The sequence below is a fragment of the Ptychodera flava genome, chromosome 9 (assembly GCF_041260155.1).
Source record: "Ptychodera flava strain L36383 chromosome 9, AS_Pfla_20210202, whole genome shotgun sequence".
Taxonomy (NCBI): Eukaryota; Metazoa; Hemichordata; class Enteropneusta; family Ptychoderidae; genus Ptychodera; species Ptychodera flava.
In genome coordinates, this window is record NC_091936.1 from 23,484,228 (window position 1) to 23,503,026 (window position 18,799).

An 18,799-nucleotide genomic window follows, 5' to 3' on the forward strand; every position below is an offset into this window, starting at 1 on the left:
AAAGCAGGACAACTAAGTTTACATTCAGATGTACAGGTAACCGCTTTTTTACTGTTCCAAGCACCAAATATGTGTTTTTTATGCATCAAAGACACAGAAACAATACTTACTAAATATCCTATAAACCCTAAGTATAGGATGGAAACTACAGCCAGTCCAAGGTATATAGCCCAGTGCTTTGGTAAAATTCCAACGAAGACGACAACAAAATAAGAGTTAATGACCATTACTATGAGGGCTAGCAGACTTGCAACTATCTTGGAAATCCTGTGGAGGATGAAAAAAAGACAAGACGTACCTTAAAAGTTGTGTCAATAGTATAAAGTCTAGGACAAGCATGATACTGGACGAGACTCAAGGACTAAGTAGTACTACCAATTTCATTTCATGAAACTCATATTTGACCTTTGGCTTTGATGCATCCATGCATAAACTGTGATGCATACTTTAGCCCTGTCCCCACCATGGTTCGGTCAAAACCCTTTGCTATCCATAGAGAGTGTGGGCCTGTTCACAGGGAATGTAGAGTAGATGGTTTAAACCGGAAAGGTTCACAAGGAGAAATATACAATAACTACTTTTTGCATATTTGCTTTCCACACAACTCTTTATCAATGAGCAATGCTATTTTTCTATGCGCACTAAGCACTATAGATTCACATTCACATGTATGGCATGATTTGCAGTATAAACAGATGAGGTAAAGTCAAGTCTATTGAAATCGTATCCCCTTTGGGATCTTGAAATATCAAAACAATAAAGATTCAACAACTACAACAGAACAAAATGACAACAGCAACGAAATAAAAGAAAAGAGAGAGATATAAATTTATATACATGAGATAAATATATATCTGTATATATGTTCTTTTTCAAACAAGAATTAAATAACTGTGTTCTGTTTTTTTGTCTCAGATTAAAACGTGTATATGAATTTTCCTAATTCACATAATGTTAGTTTGTCTGTTTACAAAGTCCTATGTGTCCCTGAATGTGTTATTGTCCATGTTTATCTTACAAAAATAATTATTCCTAATATCTGTGTACCCTTTGCAGTGGAGCAGGAAGTGTACCTCATCTTCTACTTCTTTGCTTTTACAAACTGGACATTCTATATCTATGACATTAACATTTTCATATTTTCCTGTTTCCATGCGTAACTAACGAGAGACCAGTACACAAATCTGTGCTACTTCTGAACCGAGACCCATCAAGAAGCCATGATTTGATTTCACTTAAGTTGAATTTATTTGATTTGATTAATCAATAGTATAGTGTACTTTTATAGTAAAAATTGACACATTTTACCTTTTTCTTTTCCTTATAAGGTAGGGACCTGTTTCGATAAGTTTAGGTAAATTGCTTCCAATCTAGGGAAGCTATGTAACGATTGACGATGAACATTGCATTGACTTGAACTAAATCTCCTACAGTTGAAGTAGTTTGCAATACAGCGCCCTCTATCTTAACCTTGAACATCCATGTGTACGATTATCAGACTTCTTGAAACAAGATAATCAATACCAGCTGTAACAATCATGATGGTGTGTCAATGCCAAATTATACTTGATTTGAAACCTTGATCCAGTTAGACATGTGTAGAGATATAAATATTGATTTTGAGTATTTATCAATTTACAGTTATTTTCTAGAGTTATTATTTTCTTATTTTTCTTACTACTTGACTTCAGTCGCAGACAGCTTTCTGACATAAATTAGATTAATTTCTTCTTACAGTTTTTACCGTGAAGAGAATTAACTGTGAGTTAACCTCGAGTTAACCTGAATGGACCTGAGTGAAATAACGCTGATTATCGGTGATTTTAAGAACAGTGTGATGGAGCAATACATTTCAGTATTACAGTAAACATTTGCTTTTTTTACACAGTGTCATTCACAAGTAAGTGGAGTCAGGTGCTTGCATCGGCACGGCTGAGAATGATGGTGTTATTTTATTATAATACAACAATTATATAAAATAATGAAATACAAGCAGTACATTTTTACTTCCCCGAAAAATGCTTTGTTATGTAAAAGTCTCCAGAGTGTATTGTGTAGCTAAAGTGAGGAAAAATTCAAAGGATGTGATTCTAGGCGTCTGTGGTTGGTCAACACGACTGTCTGCAGTGCACTTTATGTCACAACTGGAGACCCCATTTTTACAGTCACTATGCTGTCAGTACATGCTTAATATGTTACAATAAACATAAGTTTGTATCTACTTATTTCGGAAAATTTTAGATCCTCGGCAAAATTTGCAAAAATTGATCGCTTACAAAAATTTCGTCGTTTACAGTATTTACTTCAGTGAGAAAAAAAGTATCTTTATTTACGAAAACAATCCATGAGACTTGTTTGTGAATATTGTCACTGTAGTGTGTTACATGAAGAACTTAAAAATTCATGTGTATCTTTCTGTTATTCAAGACAACAAATTGTGATGACGATACTCACAGTCCATTCTTAAAATCTCCCATCAAGGATCCTACACTTGTAAATGTCAGTATTGGAATCAAAGCAAACGGAAGCTACAATGAAAATACAACCGGCCACGGTCAGTACTTGTGAGATAGTATCACTCAGCTGGGGTGGGGAATAGTTTAACCAAGTATCACACTTTTACAAATATACTGGTAAAATATTTTGTGTCTGGATATGTCTATATATTATCTTTCTGAGCAATCCATGAATGCATACCATATATGCATTCATGACCTCCATGTTTGTGGTAAAACCAACCGGCAAGTTACCTTCTGAAGACAATTCTCATGTGGTAAAATAGAATTATTACATTTCTAATAGAATGATAGAACGTATAGTAATCTTATTTCTGCACAAATAAAAGTTCCTTTCAAGCATAATGAAAAAGTTTCTATTTTTTTTACTCTACAATTTTCTTCTCGATTTAGAATAATAAAACAGGTCCAAAGAACTGTTCACTTCTTTTTCTTTGAAATCAGTATCTCTTCTCTTAACATATCCAAGAACAAAATACTGACAACATTAAAAAATGGTGATTTTTCTTACATTTTATGGTGTTTTTGTGATCTAACAGTGCAACAAAACATCCTACTCTGATCTCTCGCTGTCATGAGGAAATCATAATTTAAAATTACAAATATCAAGAAAAGTGTGATCAGTGACTTATGAATGTTTCTTGCTTTTTTTCAAAACAAATTTTGGTTTCCAATTACTATCATGCACTCACAGTCATGTTTTGACTTTCATATTGATCTACATGAAGCATGAAGTAAACTGTGGTGGGTATAACAAGTTGGCCAATGGTTTGGTCTTCAGCCAGGAAATTCAGTTGGGTATACTATGTGAGAAAATCAAAAACCGAAATCTGCATAACGCAATCTCTCAATAATTGAGGTATGTAATTGTCTAGAAATTGACATTGTACGAGCAGAAGTACTGGCTCGTACTTTCATATTACGAGTGACGTATGCAAGCTATAAGTCACACATGCCTTTTGACCTAATTTTTTATGAATACGCTTAGGACTATGTTGTATTCCATGGATGAAAGATTTTTGTTTATGTGAAAGGATTTTACGACAAACGAACGCTTAGACAAATTTTCTGTGTATATTTGAAACTCGGAAGTAGGAGCGGGTGTGAACTTCGTATGATTATTTTTTTGGTCGTGAGAGCGGGTTCAGTGCAGTGCAGAGGAATACTTTAGGCTTTGACTTTCGGACGAGTCTGTACGTACGGGTCAAGACTGGAGACGACGCGACACTCTCTGACTTATTATACGCCACGATGGTAGACTTTTTTGCAGACGTCGATTGTAACATTAAGCTGTTAAAGAAGAACCAAAGAAGAGGTTGCAATGTCCGAACATCAAGGAAGAGACCTCGATTGGTTGTAATGCACTTGAACCTACCGCCGTTGTAAATCTTTTTTACTTTCTCGAATTCGAAAGTGCAATGATTTCACAGACATAAAACCTGCGTGGCTCGCGAGTCAGCTTATGACCTCGAAATAATCTGATCACCACATTATGTTAATCACAGTGTACAATGAATAATATGAAGGATTTTATGAGTTGGCGGGTGTTTTTGTGGCACCCGTGTGTACCTCATGTTGTACAGTCTATTTGAAAATGACCTCTACTCAACAATGATTTTAAAGAATAACATTTTTCTGACCTCGCATTCAACTTCAAGTTTTGAAAAAGCACATTATCGGAACCACACTATTATTGGTGTGTATTGTTGAGATTACGGCCCCGCCTATTGAATAATGGTATAGTCAGGTCACTGTGGGATCAATATTCCTGTTTGTCATCGCGGAACTTGCAGAAGCCATACAAGATATCGATGCTCGATACTTCTATATTCAATTCGTTCGTTCGCGCTCCTGAACAACAAAAAAACATCACTCAATACCAACTCATCACATTCCAAACTTACCTAGCTACACTCAGTTCGGTAGATAAGTTCCAGGCATCAGTCGTAGTATAAATGCTGACGTCGATTTGTCGACGTCAATGAAGTCGGCGTCGACGTAATAATGTATTTTTACAGATATATTTATTTGGCGTTAATTAGAGGAAAATCACATCAGAAGGTGGATGACATATGTATTACAATATCCCGGGTAGGCTAAACTGGCCGTTTTGTTTATCGCTATTAGTGCCTACTCCCACCGTACCGCCCATCGTCTGTAACTTGCACACGATGTTTGCACACGAACGAACGCCCAAAGCCAGTCACTCAGAGTCGTCGGTTTTCTTGCTACCCAAGTTGAAATATATGCAATTATGAATGTCATTTTTGAAAATTCACTAATGCATGCAATACCAATTACGATGAACCCACAATTTATTGTTGTTGAGATTTTGTCAACAGTGTTATAAATATAGTGCTGCAAAGTCAGTAGTAGGGCCTACCCACGTGAAAGACGTTTTGAACTCGTTCCCGTACTTGCTATATTCAAGCTGAAATCAGTCAAGTCATTACGTGTTTATTTCGCATATTTGCTATATTTTAGCACCCGTACTCAGAACCCCTCTTTGACATTCTGTTTGGCATGTTTCTACGTTCATTTCGAATCCTATTTTGTCTTTTCTTTTTCAACGCTCAGTTCGAAGCTGTTTTTGTTTTTCCACGCTCAGCTTGACGCTCACTTTGTCGATTTTGGGACCTGCATTACGTCACTCGTACTTTGAAAGTACGGCACATTACGTCACTCGTACTTTGCTCGTACGAGCTCGTAGGTCTGCTCGTAGTTCGTCCGTTTTGAGACGATGAGATAAATGAATAATTATATGGTTGGAACCACATCACGAGTTACCAAATTTTTGTGTAAATAAATTCCTAAATTTACTAAAAGATTAGAACAGGTAGAGACAACAGCTACACTTGGAATGTCCAGAGTCTTTTCCAAATAAAGATGAAATTGCTTTATATATAGTTTGATGCAATGGGAAGAAAAACCTTTTTACCTGTAAACTTTGTAGTACATTGAGAGCATCATTCATGCCAGTCAGCTGTTCAACTCCACGGAATACTGCTACAAAGATGGTGGGCACGATAGCTATGGACCGTGTTAAAAGCACCCGCTTCCACCTTGACCATTTTAAATTCAGAAATCCCTGTTATGAAGAGAGAAATAGAAAGAAATTATTGTAGCTCCATTAGCTGTCACTTTTTAATGCATTTTCCACTTGTTTTTATTCTCCTTGCAAAATGAGGTTTATCGTACTACTCTCAAAATCAAGTCAAATGCGACATATTTTAACATTTTAACACAGCCTTTATGAGTGTAGAGTCCCATTTTATTGTTGGAGACTGAATTTAAGTCAGAGCAAGGACACATTTGTCAACAATATCATTACATATTGTTCTCCGTACTTTGTGTTTCTATATACTTCAGTGAGGGGAAAAACAAATGTATATGTTATCCGGAATGAAAAGGACTAAAAAAAGTCAAAGTTTACAGTCATTGTGCATTTCATTGATGAATGTGTTTAACCAGTTAGGAAATTCATACATATTTTATTCACAGTATTTTTGCCACTTAAGTTACAATTGATCACGCATTATTTTCATTTTAGCATTAAGTACACTACTGGTGGCCAACATGACAGATTACACAGAAATGTTTGATTGTCAGAGGGTCGGAGGTCACTGTGTCATGTTTGTGGAGCCAAAGTGATGACGCAAAGGTATCTATAACTCATTCACATGGAAGGCAAAGGTCAGGGAGTTGAGGATAAAGGTCACGACCTGGAGGACAGGGTTGATGACATACGCATTGGTGGAATCATTCAAAAGCACCTTTCCAGACACCTTGATGTAACTTCAGTCTCTATGATCAACTCGATAAGTAATTTAGCACTTCCCTTGTGTGTTCTATCCAGACACTCAAATGAGTCGGTTCTTTTTATCTACAAAGTTATCTACAAATGACATACAAAAAAGTAAACGTAATGTATATGAGACTATGTCTAGCCATCCTTTTTTTGCTGTAATGCACTTAAAGTATTCAACAGTGTACCCATACAAACAATTGCTGAACAAAGTGATATAAATAGCACAGGACAAATACAGCTTGCAATGCAGAAAACCTGCCAACTGCACCAAAAAGATATCTGTAACCTCAATGGACATTGTCTGATTGAACAGTCCCACTTAATTCTTTTTCCATAAACACTCAATTCAGGCTGATTTAAGCACAATAATTGAACACCACTCCAACTTTCAATCACTCTCCTAAATTGACTTACACCAAAAGAAATTGTAAAGGAAGAAAAAATGCAGAAAAGTTTTACAATCTCTCAATCTCCGTGAACTGGCATTCCTTGATCACATTTATACTGATAGACAACCATTGCCAAAAGGCAAAACTCAGTGGCAATTCCGAGTTAAGTGACACAGTATTTTATATTCCTGCATCATATTTGGTGGATGAGGCGTCACATTATGAATTAGTAAATATTTGTCAAATGAAATATTATTGATGTTGACTATAGCACGTACAGGGACGGCATAACAATTGGGGAGAGTCACTTTTCTCAGCATCATTTTGAAAATTCGCCCTCCTCCCTATAATTTTTTTCAGTCCCTTAGTGGCCAGCACATGTTGAATTCGTGCACACACATATCGCAGGTCATCACTCTATGTACATACAAGGCGTCTATTAAATGTGATTTAACAGTGAAGATGAATCGATAAAGTGAATTGGAGTGTCTAGGTTAACATGCTAATCGTGCATCGTGAACGTTGGCTCGCGGCACGCGGCGCTTGGCTCGTGGCACTGGCACGCGGCACGTGAATTAGGCTTACCCACTGGTGAAAGGGTTAAAAGAGATCTCTCATCTGACAGGTCTTGGTGGATGGTCCGTGTACAAGAGTCTTGCGCCAGGAAATCAATTTGAAAAGAACTCACCTGACAAAGTTCAGGCTGAAGCTGACATACACTGCATGCACAAAGATTGTCAGGAAACAGTGGAAGACGACTGATATTACCAAGAAGTGGCAAGAATGCTACTCGGCTAAGAAACTTGAAGCTAAAGAGAAGGTTAGTAAGGTTAGAAAGTTAGTAGGTTAGAAAGATTGCTAAAACTGCCAATTACTGCACATTATATTATTGTTGACAGCAATATAATTATAGAACAATTATATGTTGCACAAAACAGAAATCTATTTTAGCTGTGAATAATTGTGCCCTTCACTTTCAGTTGAAATCTCATGGAACAAGTTTACACACATTTGAAGCAACTTACACCAAACACATTGATGTCATTTATTCAAATTAAATCCTAACATATAGATAATCGCAGGTCCAATTAATTGTTATGTTGAACTTTTGGTTTCACAGAGGGCTAAGATGAATGACTTTGATCGTTACATGCTTATGAGAGAAAAACAAGCTGTAAGTTTCAATGTATATGAATTTTTAAAACATGTTTGCTTTCTGCGTATAACAAGGGTTGATGATGTTCCATTTTATGTAATACATGAGTAAGATTACCATTAGGAACATTTGTGTCGCAAATGAAATTGTTCTAGCTGGAAAGAATAGTCTGAAGAAAACACTTGAAAGAGTATCAGCTGTCTTGATTGATTGATTTTGTGGAATAAAGTTTTGTTACAGTGACTATGACAAGACAGTGTGAATATCAAAGTGATAGTACCTGAACTCTTAATATTACTTTAAATAGTGTGAGGACGTTGAAGAGTGTTCTCATTCAAAAAAAACAACATTTTGAGTGTTCTCCACACAATATTGTCAAGTGTGCTCTACAGCTGTTCAGATTTCTGAACTCTTTTGAGTCAATGTATGAATTTCTTGTCATATCCTTCAGTAGTCTCTGTCCGGCGTAATATTTTCTCCACTCAAAGAGATCACTATTGAATCAATGGTGTGTCATATTGACTTAGAGGGCGCACTGATGTAGTCGATCAAATTAGTAATAGACTCAATTTTCCACTGCACTTACAGAGAAACAGAATCATCAGGACAGAGTACAATAAACAGATTAAAAAGAGGAGAACATGAAGCAGCGATAGCAGCAAAGAGAAAATCATAGGATGCAGAAGAGAGAGGAAAATTATTAGGATATATAGAAGAGGAAATGTACACCAACCTGTAATATGTAATCTCATGGACTGGTTGTAAAATAAAGAACACAAAGTACTGAAAACCAACATGCGTCTTTGAATGTTCCTTTATGCCTTTGTATTTTCTTGTCAAGTATATTGAGATCACTTTGTAGTAAACAGGAGTACTAAATTCAGATTGGCGGAGAAAATCTGCAGAGGGATTTTCGGTGAATTTACATAGTTGAACTCTTACCAGAACAGCACTGGTCATGCTTGTAGCTGTGTTTCTAAATAAAGTAATGCACACACAACAGGTGGCGTTGTCAACAGAAAGCCAAACAAATTTTGTCTTTTTGCAACTATCTTTATTACCGCAGCTTGTTGTTGGGTCCTTAGAAACATATAACCAAACAAACTACATACAGAGGCCGCTAGAAAAACTGATTCACACTGTGCGATCTTCATGAACAACCAGTGAGCTGGGCTAGAAATGCTACCGTCAACCATCTTGACAAGAAAACTTGACATTTTATTTTCTTCGGAGGGAGCTATTTTCCTGACTTTATAAAACCACCTCTGACAGTGCAACATTCACCACAAATTCCAATCTTTTACAGGGGTGTTTTCCAAATACCAACTTTCAGAAATGATAAACTCACATCAGGGAAAGTGCACTCTGTCATGAACCTAGCAAAAATATTCGCATAAAAAATCAACTTAATGTCCCGACACCATTCACTGAAATGAAAAGTGATTGCTGCTACACATTAACCCTTTTCTGCCAAGTTCATATTTCACCATCATGTCAAGTTCGTTTAAACTAGTGAAGTACAACATGTCCTATTTGGTGCATTGTAACGAAATATTGAACATTTGAACGCCCCTGAAATCACAGATACTGTAAACATGATGGACTATTAGCTGTTGGAATACACTAAGCCAAATGGGTGGAAATCCATATGGTTTTCACTGAGTTGGCTGATGGGGAAGTGATATTGTCTGGCAGGAAAAGGGTTAAGACAAACTACCTGTTGCATAACATGGCCTTGTTACATCAGACAGACACATGACAATTTTGTTCAAACAGATTTGCCATACATTGTATATTACATTATAATTGAATCATCCAAAGGGAAAACAAAAGCTCCATACTTTCACAGTTGAGTCATTTCTTACATAAATAATTGTAAGAGCTCATCCTCTTCAACCCCATTCACCCCCTCACATCCCAATGTACAAGTCCAAGTTTGCCATAGAAAACAATAGCATTGTGCCATACCATCTACATGAGAAAAGGTGTGTTCTGTACCCTAATACATAACCAGGTTCCAAACTGTTTGTGCAACATTAGGTTATTAAATACCAGATGACAAATATGTGTCTCGGTGGATAAAAAAAATTATTTTATGCATTCACTCACCTCCATAACAAATTGACCAGCATATGTTCCTGTCATGGTTGAACTTTGACCTGCTGCTAGGATACCAATGGCCCAAATGTACAAGGCAGCCCTGCCATATTCACAGCCTAAAAATACTCCCTAACAACAATACATGGAAAAGCATATACAGCTATTTCTTTTAAAATTCATAAAATGACCAGTGTTTTTTTTTGGAAACTTTTGACATGCAGCTCTGCCTTGCCCAAAGTTAAGTTATGTAATGCATCACGAGTTACGATAAGAAAAATATGTTAAGCACAGTTTGGGGTGTAATATTTCAGTTCATGATTTTCACAGGATACTTGTACGTAATCAACAGAATGCAAGATTTCCTGATTTACTTTTTTTTCAGCTTGTTATTTTGAAACAGATTTCAAGTATAAAATATCAAAGCTGTTGGGAAGGAAATCAAATTTTCAACAAAGAGTGCGGGATAGATTTCATAAATTTAAACAACAAACTGCATTTATAATCCATCAATCAGTTATAAAATTTTCTCCCATCAAGATTTAAAATTGATGATAGAAATAAAACTGATGACATTGTCTGTTTTATTTACCATTCATACTGCCATGCCAAGATAAATCAAAAGTTGAACATGTGAAGTATGACTGTTACATTGCTTCATGTACAATTTTACAATATTTGAAAACACAATGAATTGTTTGTGAATCATATAATACCTTTTCAATGACACGTAGATAACAAGAAAAGGAATCATTTTCAACAGTAATTCAAATTACAAGTAATAAAAAAACTCAGAAAACTTACTCCTTTGTATAAATCCATTTCTACGGTAGATTCATTCCGGTTGAAAAGATTGGAATATGGACTGTTGGCTTCTTCACATTTTTGATACTATGGACAATAACAGAGAATGGAAATATATCATGATATGTAAATTCTTACTCTACAACAGACATCTGTGGTCCAATTCCAGAGTGAAATGACATGGTCAAACTATTGCAGTGTTCTACTCAAAAAGGAAAAAATGAAAGCTGACCATGGCATACAAAAAACCTACACTCATAAACACCTAACTGTTTAACTGGTCCAAGGATAGGATAAAATCAGACATATTCATGAAGTACTCATAATATCTTTATGAGGAAATACCATCAGGTCAGCATATTAATCAAAGTGAAAACCAAGCAATGTCATCTTCACATACTATTTTCATTTAATATCTACAAACAAAACTTATTATTTCATATAAATAGTTGAAGCATAATATTAAACTGAACTATATGCATATTAGAGACTCTGCAACAAACAATATCCACATGAGTTTTGAAGTTTTTAAGTGGCCACTCACTTTCAATTCATACTTACTATTTCTGTGTTGCTTTTTCCATACAATCCTTCGGCAAAGACGGAGACCACGAACACATTGATGGTGCAGGACACAGTCAATGCTATCGTTGCTTCAATAAAGTAATACATATTGGCCTCTTTGACTTCTTTCTTTTTGTTTCGATCTATTGCCCTGGACTGTAAAATAAACACACACAAAACTTGTAAATTAGCTAATGATGGGGATGGGTTTATCATACAAATGATCCAGACACTGCCTTACACTTCACTGCTTATACACTCTAGTAGGTGTAACTTTCAGCCATTGTTTCAATAGTTTGTAAATCAATACCCAGTATTTGGTTGGTAAACATACTTCCATGTCTCTGAGATGCATTGTTTTGTTTATGTTTGAATTTCTTTCAGTCATTGAATTCACCTATTAACACAAACAATGCACTGAAACACATCATACAAGCACTACACTGGATAAAAAGTTTATATAAAAATCAAAAATTTACTCAAAATACTAAAACATTGTTAATACCTGGGATTCAACCATGATTTGAACATCAAAATTGATCATCCACTAGTAGAAAAAAAAATATGCTGTAGTATCATAGACCCTTTCTCTAGGGTCTGTGGTAGTATCCCATGGTTCAAGGTAATTCATCTCTTTCATATCAGTGTTCACCACAAAAAATATGAAAAGTTACAGTTAAAAACAGTGGCCAATAACTTGTAATTTTGATATTTACAATATCAATATTCATATTCAGACTGTTGACAAGCATTGGACAGATGACATATCAGGAATTGGGCATACTTTTAACTGAATTGAATTTAGTTATTCTCAGCTGTAACATCCCAAACCCTTGAGAAAAAGCTCCATATTACAATGTCATAAATCAGCTTACAAATGAAATTATGAAAATTCCATGTTTTCAAGGATATTGTATATTCCCCATAGCAACAGTTGCCTAGCAATTTAAATCCTTCAGAGCTGCCTTAAACTGAACAAAAAGTTTGAATTACCATTGTTTAAACCCTATTTAAAATCATTACAATTCTCTTGCAAGAGAGTACACCAAGAATCTACACATGAAATATCTCACCTTCACCAGGGCCGAATGGAGATATATATTATGTGGCATAATCACAGCTCCAATTATTCCAACAGCTTGTTCAATCACTCTGGGACTGCATGTGCCACAGCCTGGCACAAATAACCCTTTCAATACGCTGACTTGATCTGGTGCTGCAACTATATACTGCAATGTCAAATCAGAATAAAAGAATCAATGAGTGAATGTATGAATGAATGGATGAGTCATTGAAAACATTTTGTTTTCAATGAAGGACATAGGTCTGCTAATGAATAGGTTATTTCTGACAAACATTTCATTTTTTTTGGAAAAATATAGATGAATGTCAAGTGTTTTGGTAACATCAATTATGAACAGGACATTTCTTACTCAGGTAAATTTGTATGCTCATAGCAATTGGGCTTCATCGTCCTTGACCTTCACAGTAAAACCTTACCTCATATCCAAATGTCACTGCCATTATCGTAATCAACATCCCAAAAAAGGCTTCTAGTTTTCTAAGACCTGAAAAGACAAATCAAGGGAAGTTATTCCTACATATTCTTGTAGATTGTGTGTTCAGACAGAAATTATACTAGCAACTAGCTGAGAGAGTGAGTATACAAATTTACTGCCTAGGTAAACTAAAACTCAAATCATAGTGATAAGTTCTAGAACCACGGTACAGCGTGGATGGTATGGTTAGAGTGAATTTGTATTATAAATCTACATTCAGTTGATAGTGGCAATATTGCATTCTGCTGCTCAGTATGGCCAAATATCATACCATATCAAATTTAATTTGAATTAATGAGTATGAAATAAGAAATGTTAATTTTTTTGTACAAAACTTACCATATTTATCCAGAAATAAAAATATGAATGTATCTGTGATTGTAATCAACACTCCAGCATACAGAGGAATTCTGGAAAAAATAAATTGCAAATTTATCAATTTCCTGCCATGGTTTAAATGTGTGTTTTGCAATTAAGTAAAACACACAGTGTAGGAGATATCTTTTATGTTCAAAAATGCTCATTAAATTCATCATAATGACTATGGAATTCAAGAGCAGAAACATGATGACACAACTATTTACCTATACTGGAGTATTAGTTTGGCCTTTGACAACCACAGTATTCATGGTTGTCCAGTACAAAGTAATATTTACATGAGACAGATTATGTATATATATACTGGTATATATATATATATATATATATATATATATATATATATATATATATATATATATATATATATATATATATATATATATATATATATATATTTTATACTGAACAAAACACTTGAAGTAATCTTTTTCGTTAATAATGCTCTGTTTTTAGTATCAAGCACTGAATTTTCCCACTAAGACATCTGTATATTTTATCTGTCTGTACAAATAATAGTATAATACTTTATGGCAAAAACTCTGCATACCAGAGGTAGTTTCATGCTGGGTACAATTCACTCAATGTAACACACATCTGAGTATATATGCTTTGTAACACATTGTACCAAAGTCTTATTATTATTACATGCCTCGTATATCAAACGTCGCGCGCTCCATAGGATTCAATGGTAACTCGTCGATGATGTCGCGGGCCGCATAGTCATCATTGGACTGAAACTATTTTCAACTTGACAACTTTTATGTCGAAATATCATGTTTTGCACAGGAAATCCGGTTTTTTGAAAATTTTGCAGAAAAAAATTGATAAACCGCATAACAGTACTTTAAATATATCATTGCACCATTCAATGATGAAAATTGTTACATTTTTAACAGATTTTTGTCTTGTCAATAAATCTAAATATTTTGAGTGAAAACTGTGTAAGAGAGGCATGTAATAAAAACATTATAGCCCAAACATGGGACTATGTACCCTCGGGGCAGGAGACCATTTGCCCTCCTTACGTCAGGCAATAAAGTCACCTGCCCTCAGGCACATAGTCCCATGTTTGGGCTACAATATATATTAATAAGTTGCATATACTGCATGCAGCTGTGTAAATTGCTTAGTTTCAGACATTTAGCCTATGACAGTATTAACACTCAAATTCTCTCAAGACATGAAGCTAGTAAATGGGCTCCGTCCTAGTTTCACATCCTGTTGTTTACAAAAGCAAGGTTTTGAAATTATTGAAACAAAAAAAATCAAGTTTAGGCCAAGTCGCATGACTCTCATACAGATGCTTTTTCACTCTAACAATATATTAATGCAATTTTGGTATTGGTTATGGTAATGGCATGAAGACTGAAGAACTATATTTCAACTTCCCTGGACATCATTAACAACATGTTTTGTCTTTTGTATCATTTTAAAATAGTATTATCGTAAATGTTGAATGCTATCAGTTATGTATCATTTGAGATTTTCAATGTGTACATTTATGCTCTAAAGTGAGCAACTCCAGTTTTCAAATACACCTTTATGCTGATAATATCAATCGAAATTACCAACAAATATGTTTGTCAGGTTTGCAAACAATTTGTGCTTTCAGAGCCTTTAAAACTCTCAGTATCATAATGATTTGGTCCTATACTGTTGTTGAAGATAACAAAATTTGACCGCTACAATAGGAAACAGAGATGATGAAGTAAGCATAACCTTAACACAGAATAAGTAGGAGAAAGCAGTCAAAATATTTACAATGCACATGTTACATTTAGTAAGTATGGATTCCTGGCCTATCTTTGCCATTTGCAAGGTACGAGTAGGTACACGCATGGGAAAAGCTTTCAAGCTATCTGAAGGATGTAAATTGCTGACAACGGAATTGGCAATTGACATTTTGCAGTTTTCAAGTCAGCAAATGATAGCCTCTGTCTTTCAGAAGAACGGTAGTCCATCTCTAATGCATTATTTTCTTTCAAATTACACAGAAGTTGCATACTCACTTTCCATTTGAGAGCAAATTATACGCAATTGCCGTTCCAATGACTTCTTGCATGTCGGACCCAATGATAGCTATTTCCACCATAATCCACAGGATCAGTCGAGGCACCTTGGGATACTGAAGATAGCAGACTTCGGCTAAATGCATGCCAGTCACCACTCCAAGTCTCGCTGCCAGTCGTTGGAGTAATAACCCAAGACATGTCGCCAATAGCAACAACCATAGTAACTGAGAAAGAGGTACAGCAAATTTAGCAAATTAGTATGAGCTATACACATTTTGCGCACAAAAATAAATTATTTTTTATTTCATAGCGAAATGACGACAGGTAAGGTTATCAATGAAGGTAAAATTAATAAAAAGTGCAAAAAATGTGAAATGCACGTAGCACTGACTACAAATGTCTGACTGCAAACGTAGATTTGTTGCTAAATATAGCATCACAGATTCAATATTGCTTGCTGCTGTCCCCTCAGACAATTTTATGTTTTACAGCACCCGTGTTCGCTGCTGGAGCTTGTGATGAAACAAAACTTTGGTGGTCACACGTACGGCACAATTGTTGTAATTCTTGTATGCTTGATTTCAACAAGTCAATCAACAAATTTCTGACAAATATTCATTTTTGCATACAAATGACAGAGTTGTAAAACCTTCAGCACCGACACTCTGTTGGGGTTCAAAAGTGAATTTGTAAAGCAGAGGTCCATGTTGACCAATAGAAGAAATGTTTGAGTGATTCAAATTTCAAAAATTGGTTGCCACTACAATTCAAAGATATCACACTCAAAGGTTACGATGTACCTAGGCACTATTTTAACAAGCGACCTAGCGGCCGATATAGCTCCGCTGTGTTTATGTAGAGAATAACTATTTTTGAGACATGTTGATGAAGAAGGGTGGAAATCTTTGATAGCTCGATGCAGTGGCCAGAAAAAAGTGGCTAAAATAAGCTGCAAAAATACGCAATTGAAGATTTCATCATACTTTGAATGTATCACATAGGATCATCCCTCAGAACATGTCAACCAAGGCTATCTGATGAGTAGTTTTTGAGAATAAATTTTTTGACCAAAAATGGCAACAATTGCCTCCAAAAGTAAAAATTGCAGATTTCATCATAATTTCAAAAGATTAAATTTAGTACATCTATAGAAACCTGTATACCAAATTTCAAAGCTGTTAGACAAGTACTTTTTGAGAAACGCATTTTTTGACCAAAATAGGAAAAATTGCCCCAAAAATTCAAAATTGCAGATTTCATCATTATTTCAATAAATATCATTTAGTTCATCTATGGAAACCTGTATACCAAATTTCAAAGCTATCAGATGAGTAGTTTTGAATGTACACATTTTTTGACCAAAAATGGCAAAAATTGCCCCAAAAATACAAAATTACAGATTTCATCAGAAATTCAATATATATTACTTAGCTCATCTGTAGAAACCTGTATACCAAATTTCAAAGCTATCAGACCAGTACTTTTTGAGAAACACATGTTTTGACCAAAAATGGCAAAAATTGCCCCAAAACTACAAAATTGCAGATTTCATCATAATTTCAATAATTATCATTTAGTTCATCTGTAGGAACCTGTACACCAAATTTCAAAGCTATCGGATGAGTAGTTTTGGAAATACACATTTTTTGACCAAAACTGGTAAAAATTGCCCCAAAATTACAAAATTGTAGATTTCATCATAATTTCAATAACTATCATTTAGTTAATCTGTAGGAACCTGTATACCAAATTTCAAAGCTATCGGATGAGTAGTTTTGGAAATACACATTTTTTGACCAAAAATGGAAAAAATTGCCCCAAAAATACAAAATTACAGATTTCATCAGACATTCAATACATATTACTTAGTTCATCAATAGGAACCTGTTTACCAAATTTCAAAACTATCAGACCAGTACTTTTTGAGAAATAAATTTTTTGACCAAAAATGGCAAAAATTGCCTTAAAAATGCAAATTTGCATATTTCTGCACAATTTGAACAAATCTGAAATAGATCATCCCTAGGGACCTATGTACCAAATATCAAAGCTATCTGACTGGCAGTTTTGAAGAAGAAGATTTTTAAAGATTTTTTTACCAGAAATGACAAAAATTGCCTTAAAAATACAAATATGCAAATTTCGCCACGATTTGAATAAATCTGACTGAAGGCACCCTAAGCAAACTGCATGTCAAATTTCAAAGCAATCGGACAAGCGGTTTCAGAGAAGAAGATTTTTTTACCAAAAACACCAAAAAATGCCCCAAAAATACAAATATGCAAATTTCACCACGATTTGAACAAACTGAAGTGAGGTCACCTTAAGTGAACTGCATATAAAATTTCAAAGCAATTGGACTTGCGGTTTCAGAGGAGAAGGCAATTGTTGACGGACGACGACGGACGACGGACGACGGACGACGACGACGACGGACGACGACGGACGACGACGGAAAATCAACCTATTTGATAAGCTCCGCGTCGCTGACAGCGGAGCTAAAAATGAAATATAAGTGATTGATGTAATCTCATGGATAAAAATGGAAAATAAAATTGTCTTAAATAGATGAGCTATGGTCTTTTGGTGTTCAACGAACGTACGATCATATGATCATATGAGATTGTAGAAAAAGGTTAAACAAGTCATCGTTGATGACACAGTCCCCACTTGTTAATGGGTACTTTGATTACAGGTCCTCAGAGAGGATAGAGGCCTCTTCATTAGGTCTGTGATAAAAATACTTTTGAATAAATTTGCTTGATACATGTCTGAGCTGTAGTTCAGGACATGAAAGAATCGTAATAAAATGGCCACATGGCGGCCTTATTGGATCCTATCACAGAACAAATCTATGTGCATATGTATGACAGACATCCAGCTCTATGGGTTTGCTCAGAATTAGATATATGCATAATTAATGAGGTACAGTATGAAGCATCATAAGGTCTCCCATCATACCATATATGAAGGGTGTACAACTTGTGGTTACTGAGTTATGGACAAATATGTATATTTGAGGTCAAAGGTCATCGAGGTCATGTGACATTTTGTCACAATAATTTTATTGCTAAGTTATCCCTATATACAAAAAATCAGACCTCTAGCCCTATTGACTTGCTCAAAATTAGATATGCACATAACTAATGAGGTACAATATGTGGCGTCATAAGGTGTCCCATCATACCATATATGAAGGGTGTAGCACTTGTGGTTACTGAGTTATGGACAAATATGTATATTTGAGGTCAAAGGTCACCGAGGTCACATAACATTTTGTCAAAAAAATTGTATTGCTAAGTTATCCCTATATACCAAAAATCAGACCTCTAGCTCTATTGGCTCGCTCAAAATTAGATATGCACATAATTAATGATGTACAATATGTGGCATCATAAAGTGTCCCATCATACCATACATGAAGGGTGTAGCACTTGTGGTTACTGAGTTATGGACAAATATGTATATTGAGGTCAAAGGTCACCGAGGTCACGTGACATTTTGTCAAAAAAA

The 18,799-nt window shown here is 35.2% G+C and overlaps 2 protein-coding genes across 2 annotated transcripts in view; one reads left to right on the forward strand and one right to left on the reverse strand.

Annotated features, from left to right (window-relative positions):
- LOC139140409 (large ribosomal subunit protein eL14-like) overlaps positions 1–8,674 on the forward strand; it is a 46,303-nt gene extending 37,629 nt beyond the window's left edge. Inside the window, exon 5 of the mRNA XM_070709635.1 lies at positions 8,458–8,674. Within this exon, the coding sequence (XP_070565736.1) occupies positions 8,458–8,514 (57 nt within the window). The 3' untranslated portion in view covers positions 8,515–8,674. The remainder of the gene's footprint in view (positions 1–8,457) is intronic.
- Positions 1–18,799, reverse strand: part of LOC139140405 (natural resistance-associated macrophage protein 2-like) — a 33,023-nt gene that overhangs the window by 5,952 nt on the left and 8,272 nt on the right. Inside the window, exons 5-14 of the mRNA XM_070709629.1 lie at positions 15,284–15,510; positions 13,233–13,303; positions 12,835–12,902; positions 12,408–12,563; positions 11,332–11,490; positions 10,771–10,857; positions 9,979–10,098; positions 5,455–5,604; positions 2,455–2,528; positions 111–267 (exon numbers count right to left, since the gene is read on the reverse strand). Of these exons, the coding sequence (XP_070565730.1) occupies positions 111–267; positions 2,455–2,528; positions 5,455–5,604; positions 9,979–10,098; positions 10,771–10,857; positions 11,332–11,490; positions 12,408–12,563; positions 12,835–12,902; positions 13,233–13,303; positions 15,284–15,510 (1,269 nt within the window). The remainder of the gene's footprint in view (positions 1–110; positions 268–2,454; positions 2,529–5,454; positions 5,605–9,978; positions 10,099–10,770; positions 10,858–11,331; positions 11,491–12,407; positions 12,564–12,834; positions 12,903–13,232; positions 13,304–15,283; positions 15,511–18,799) is intronic.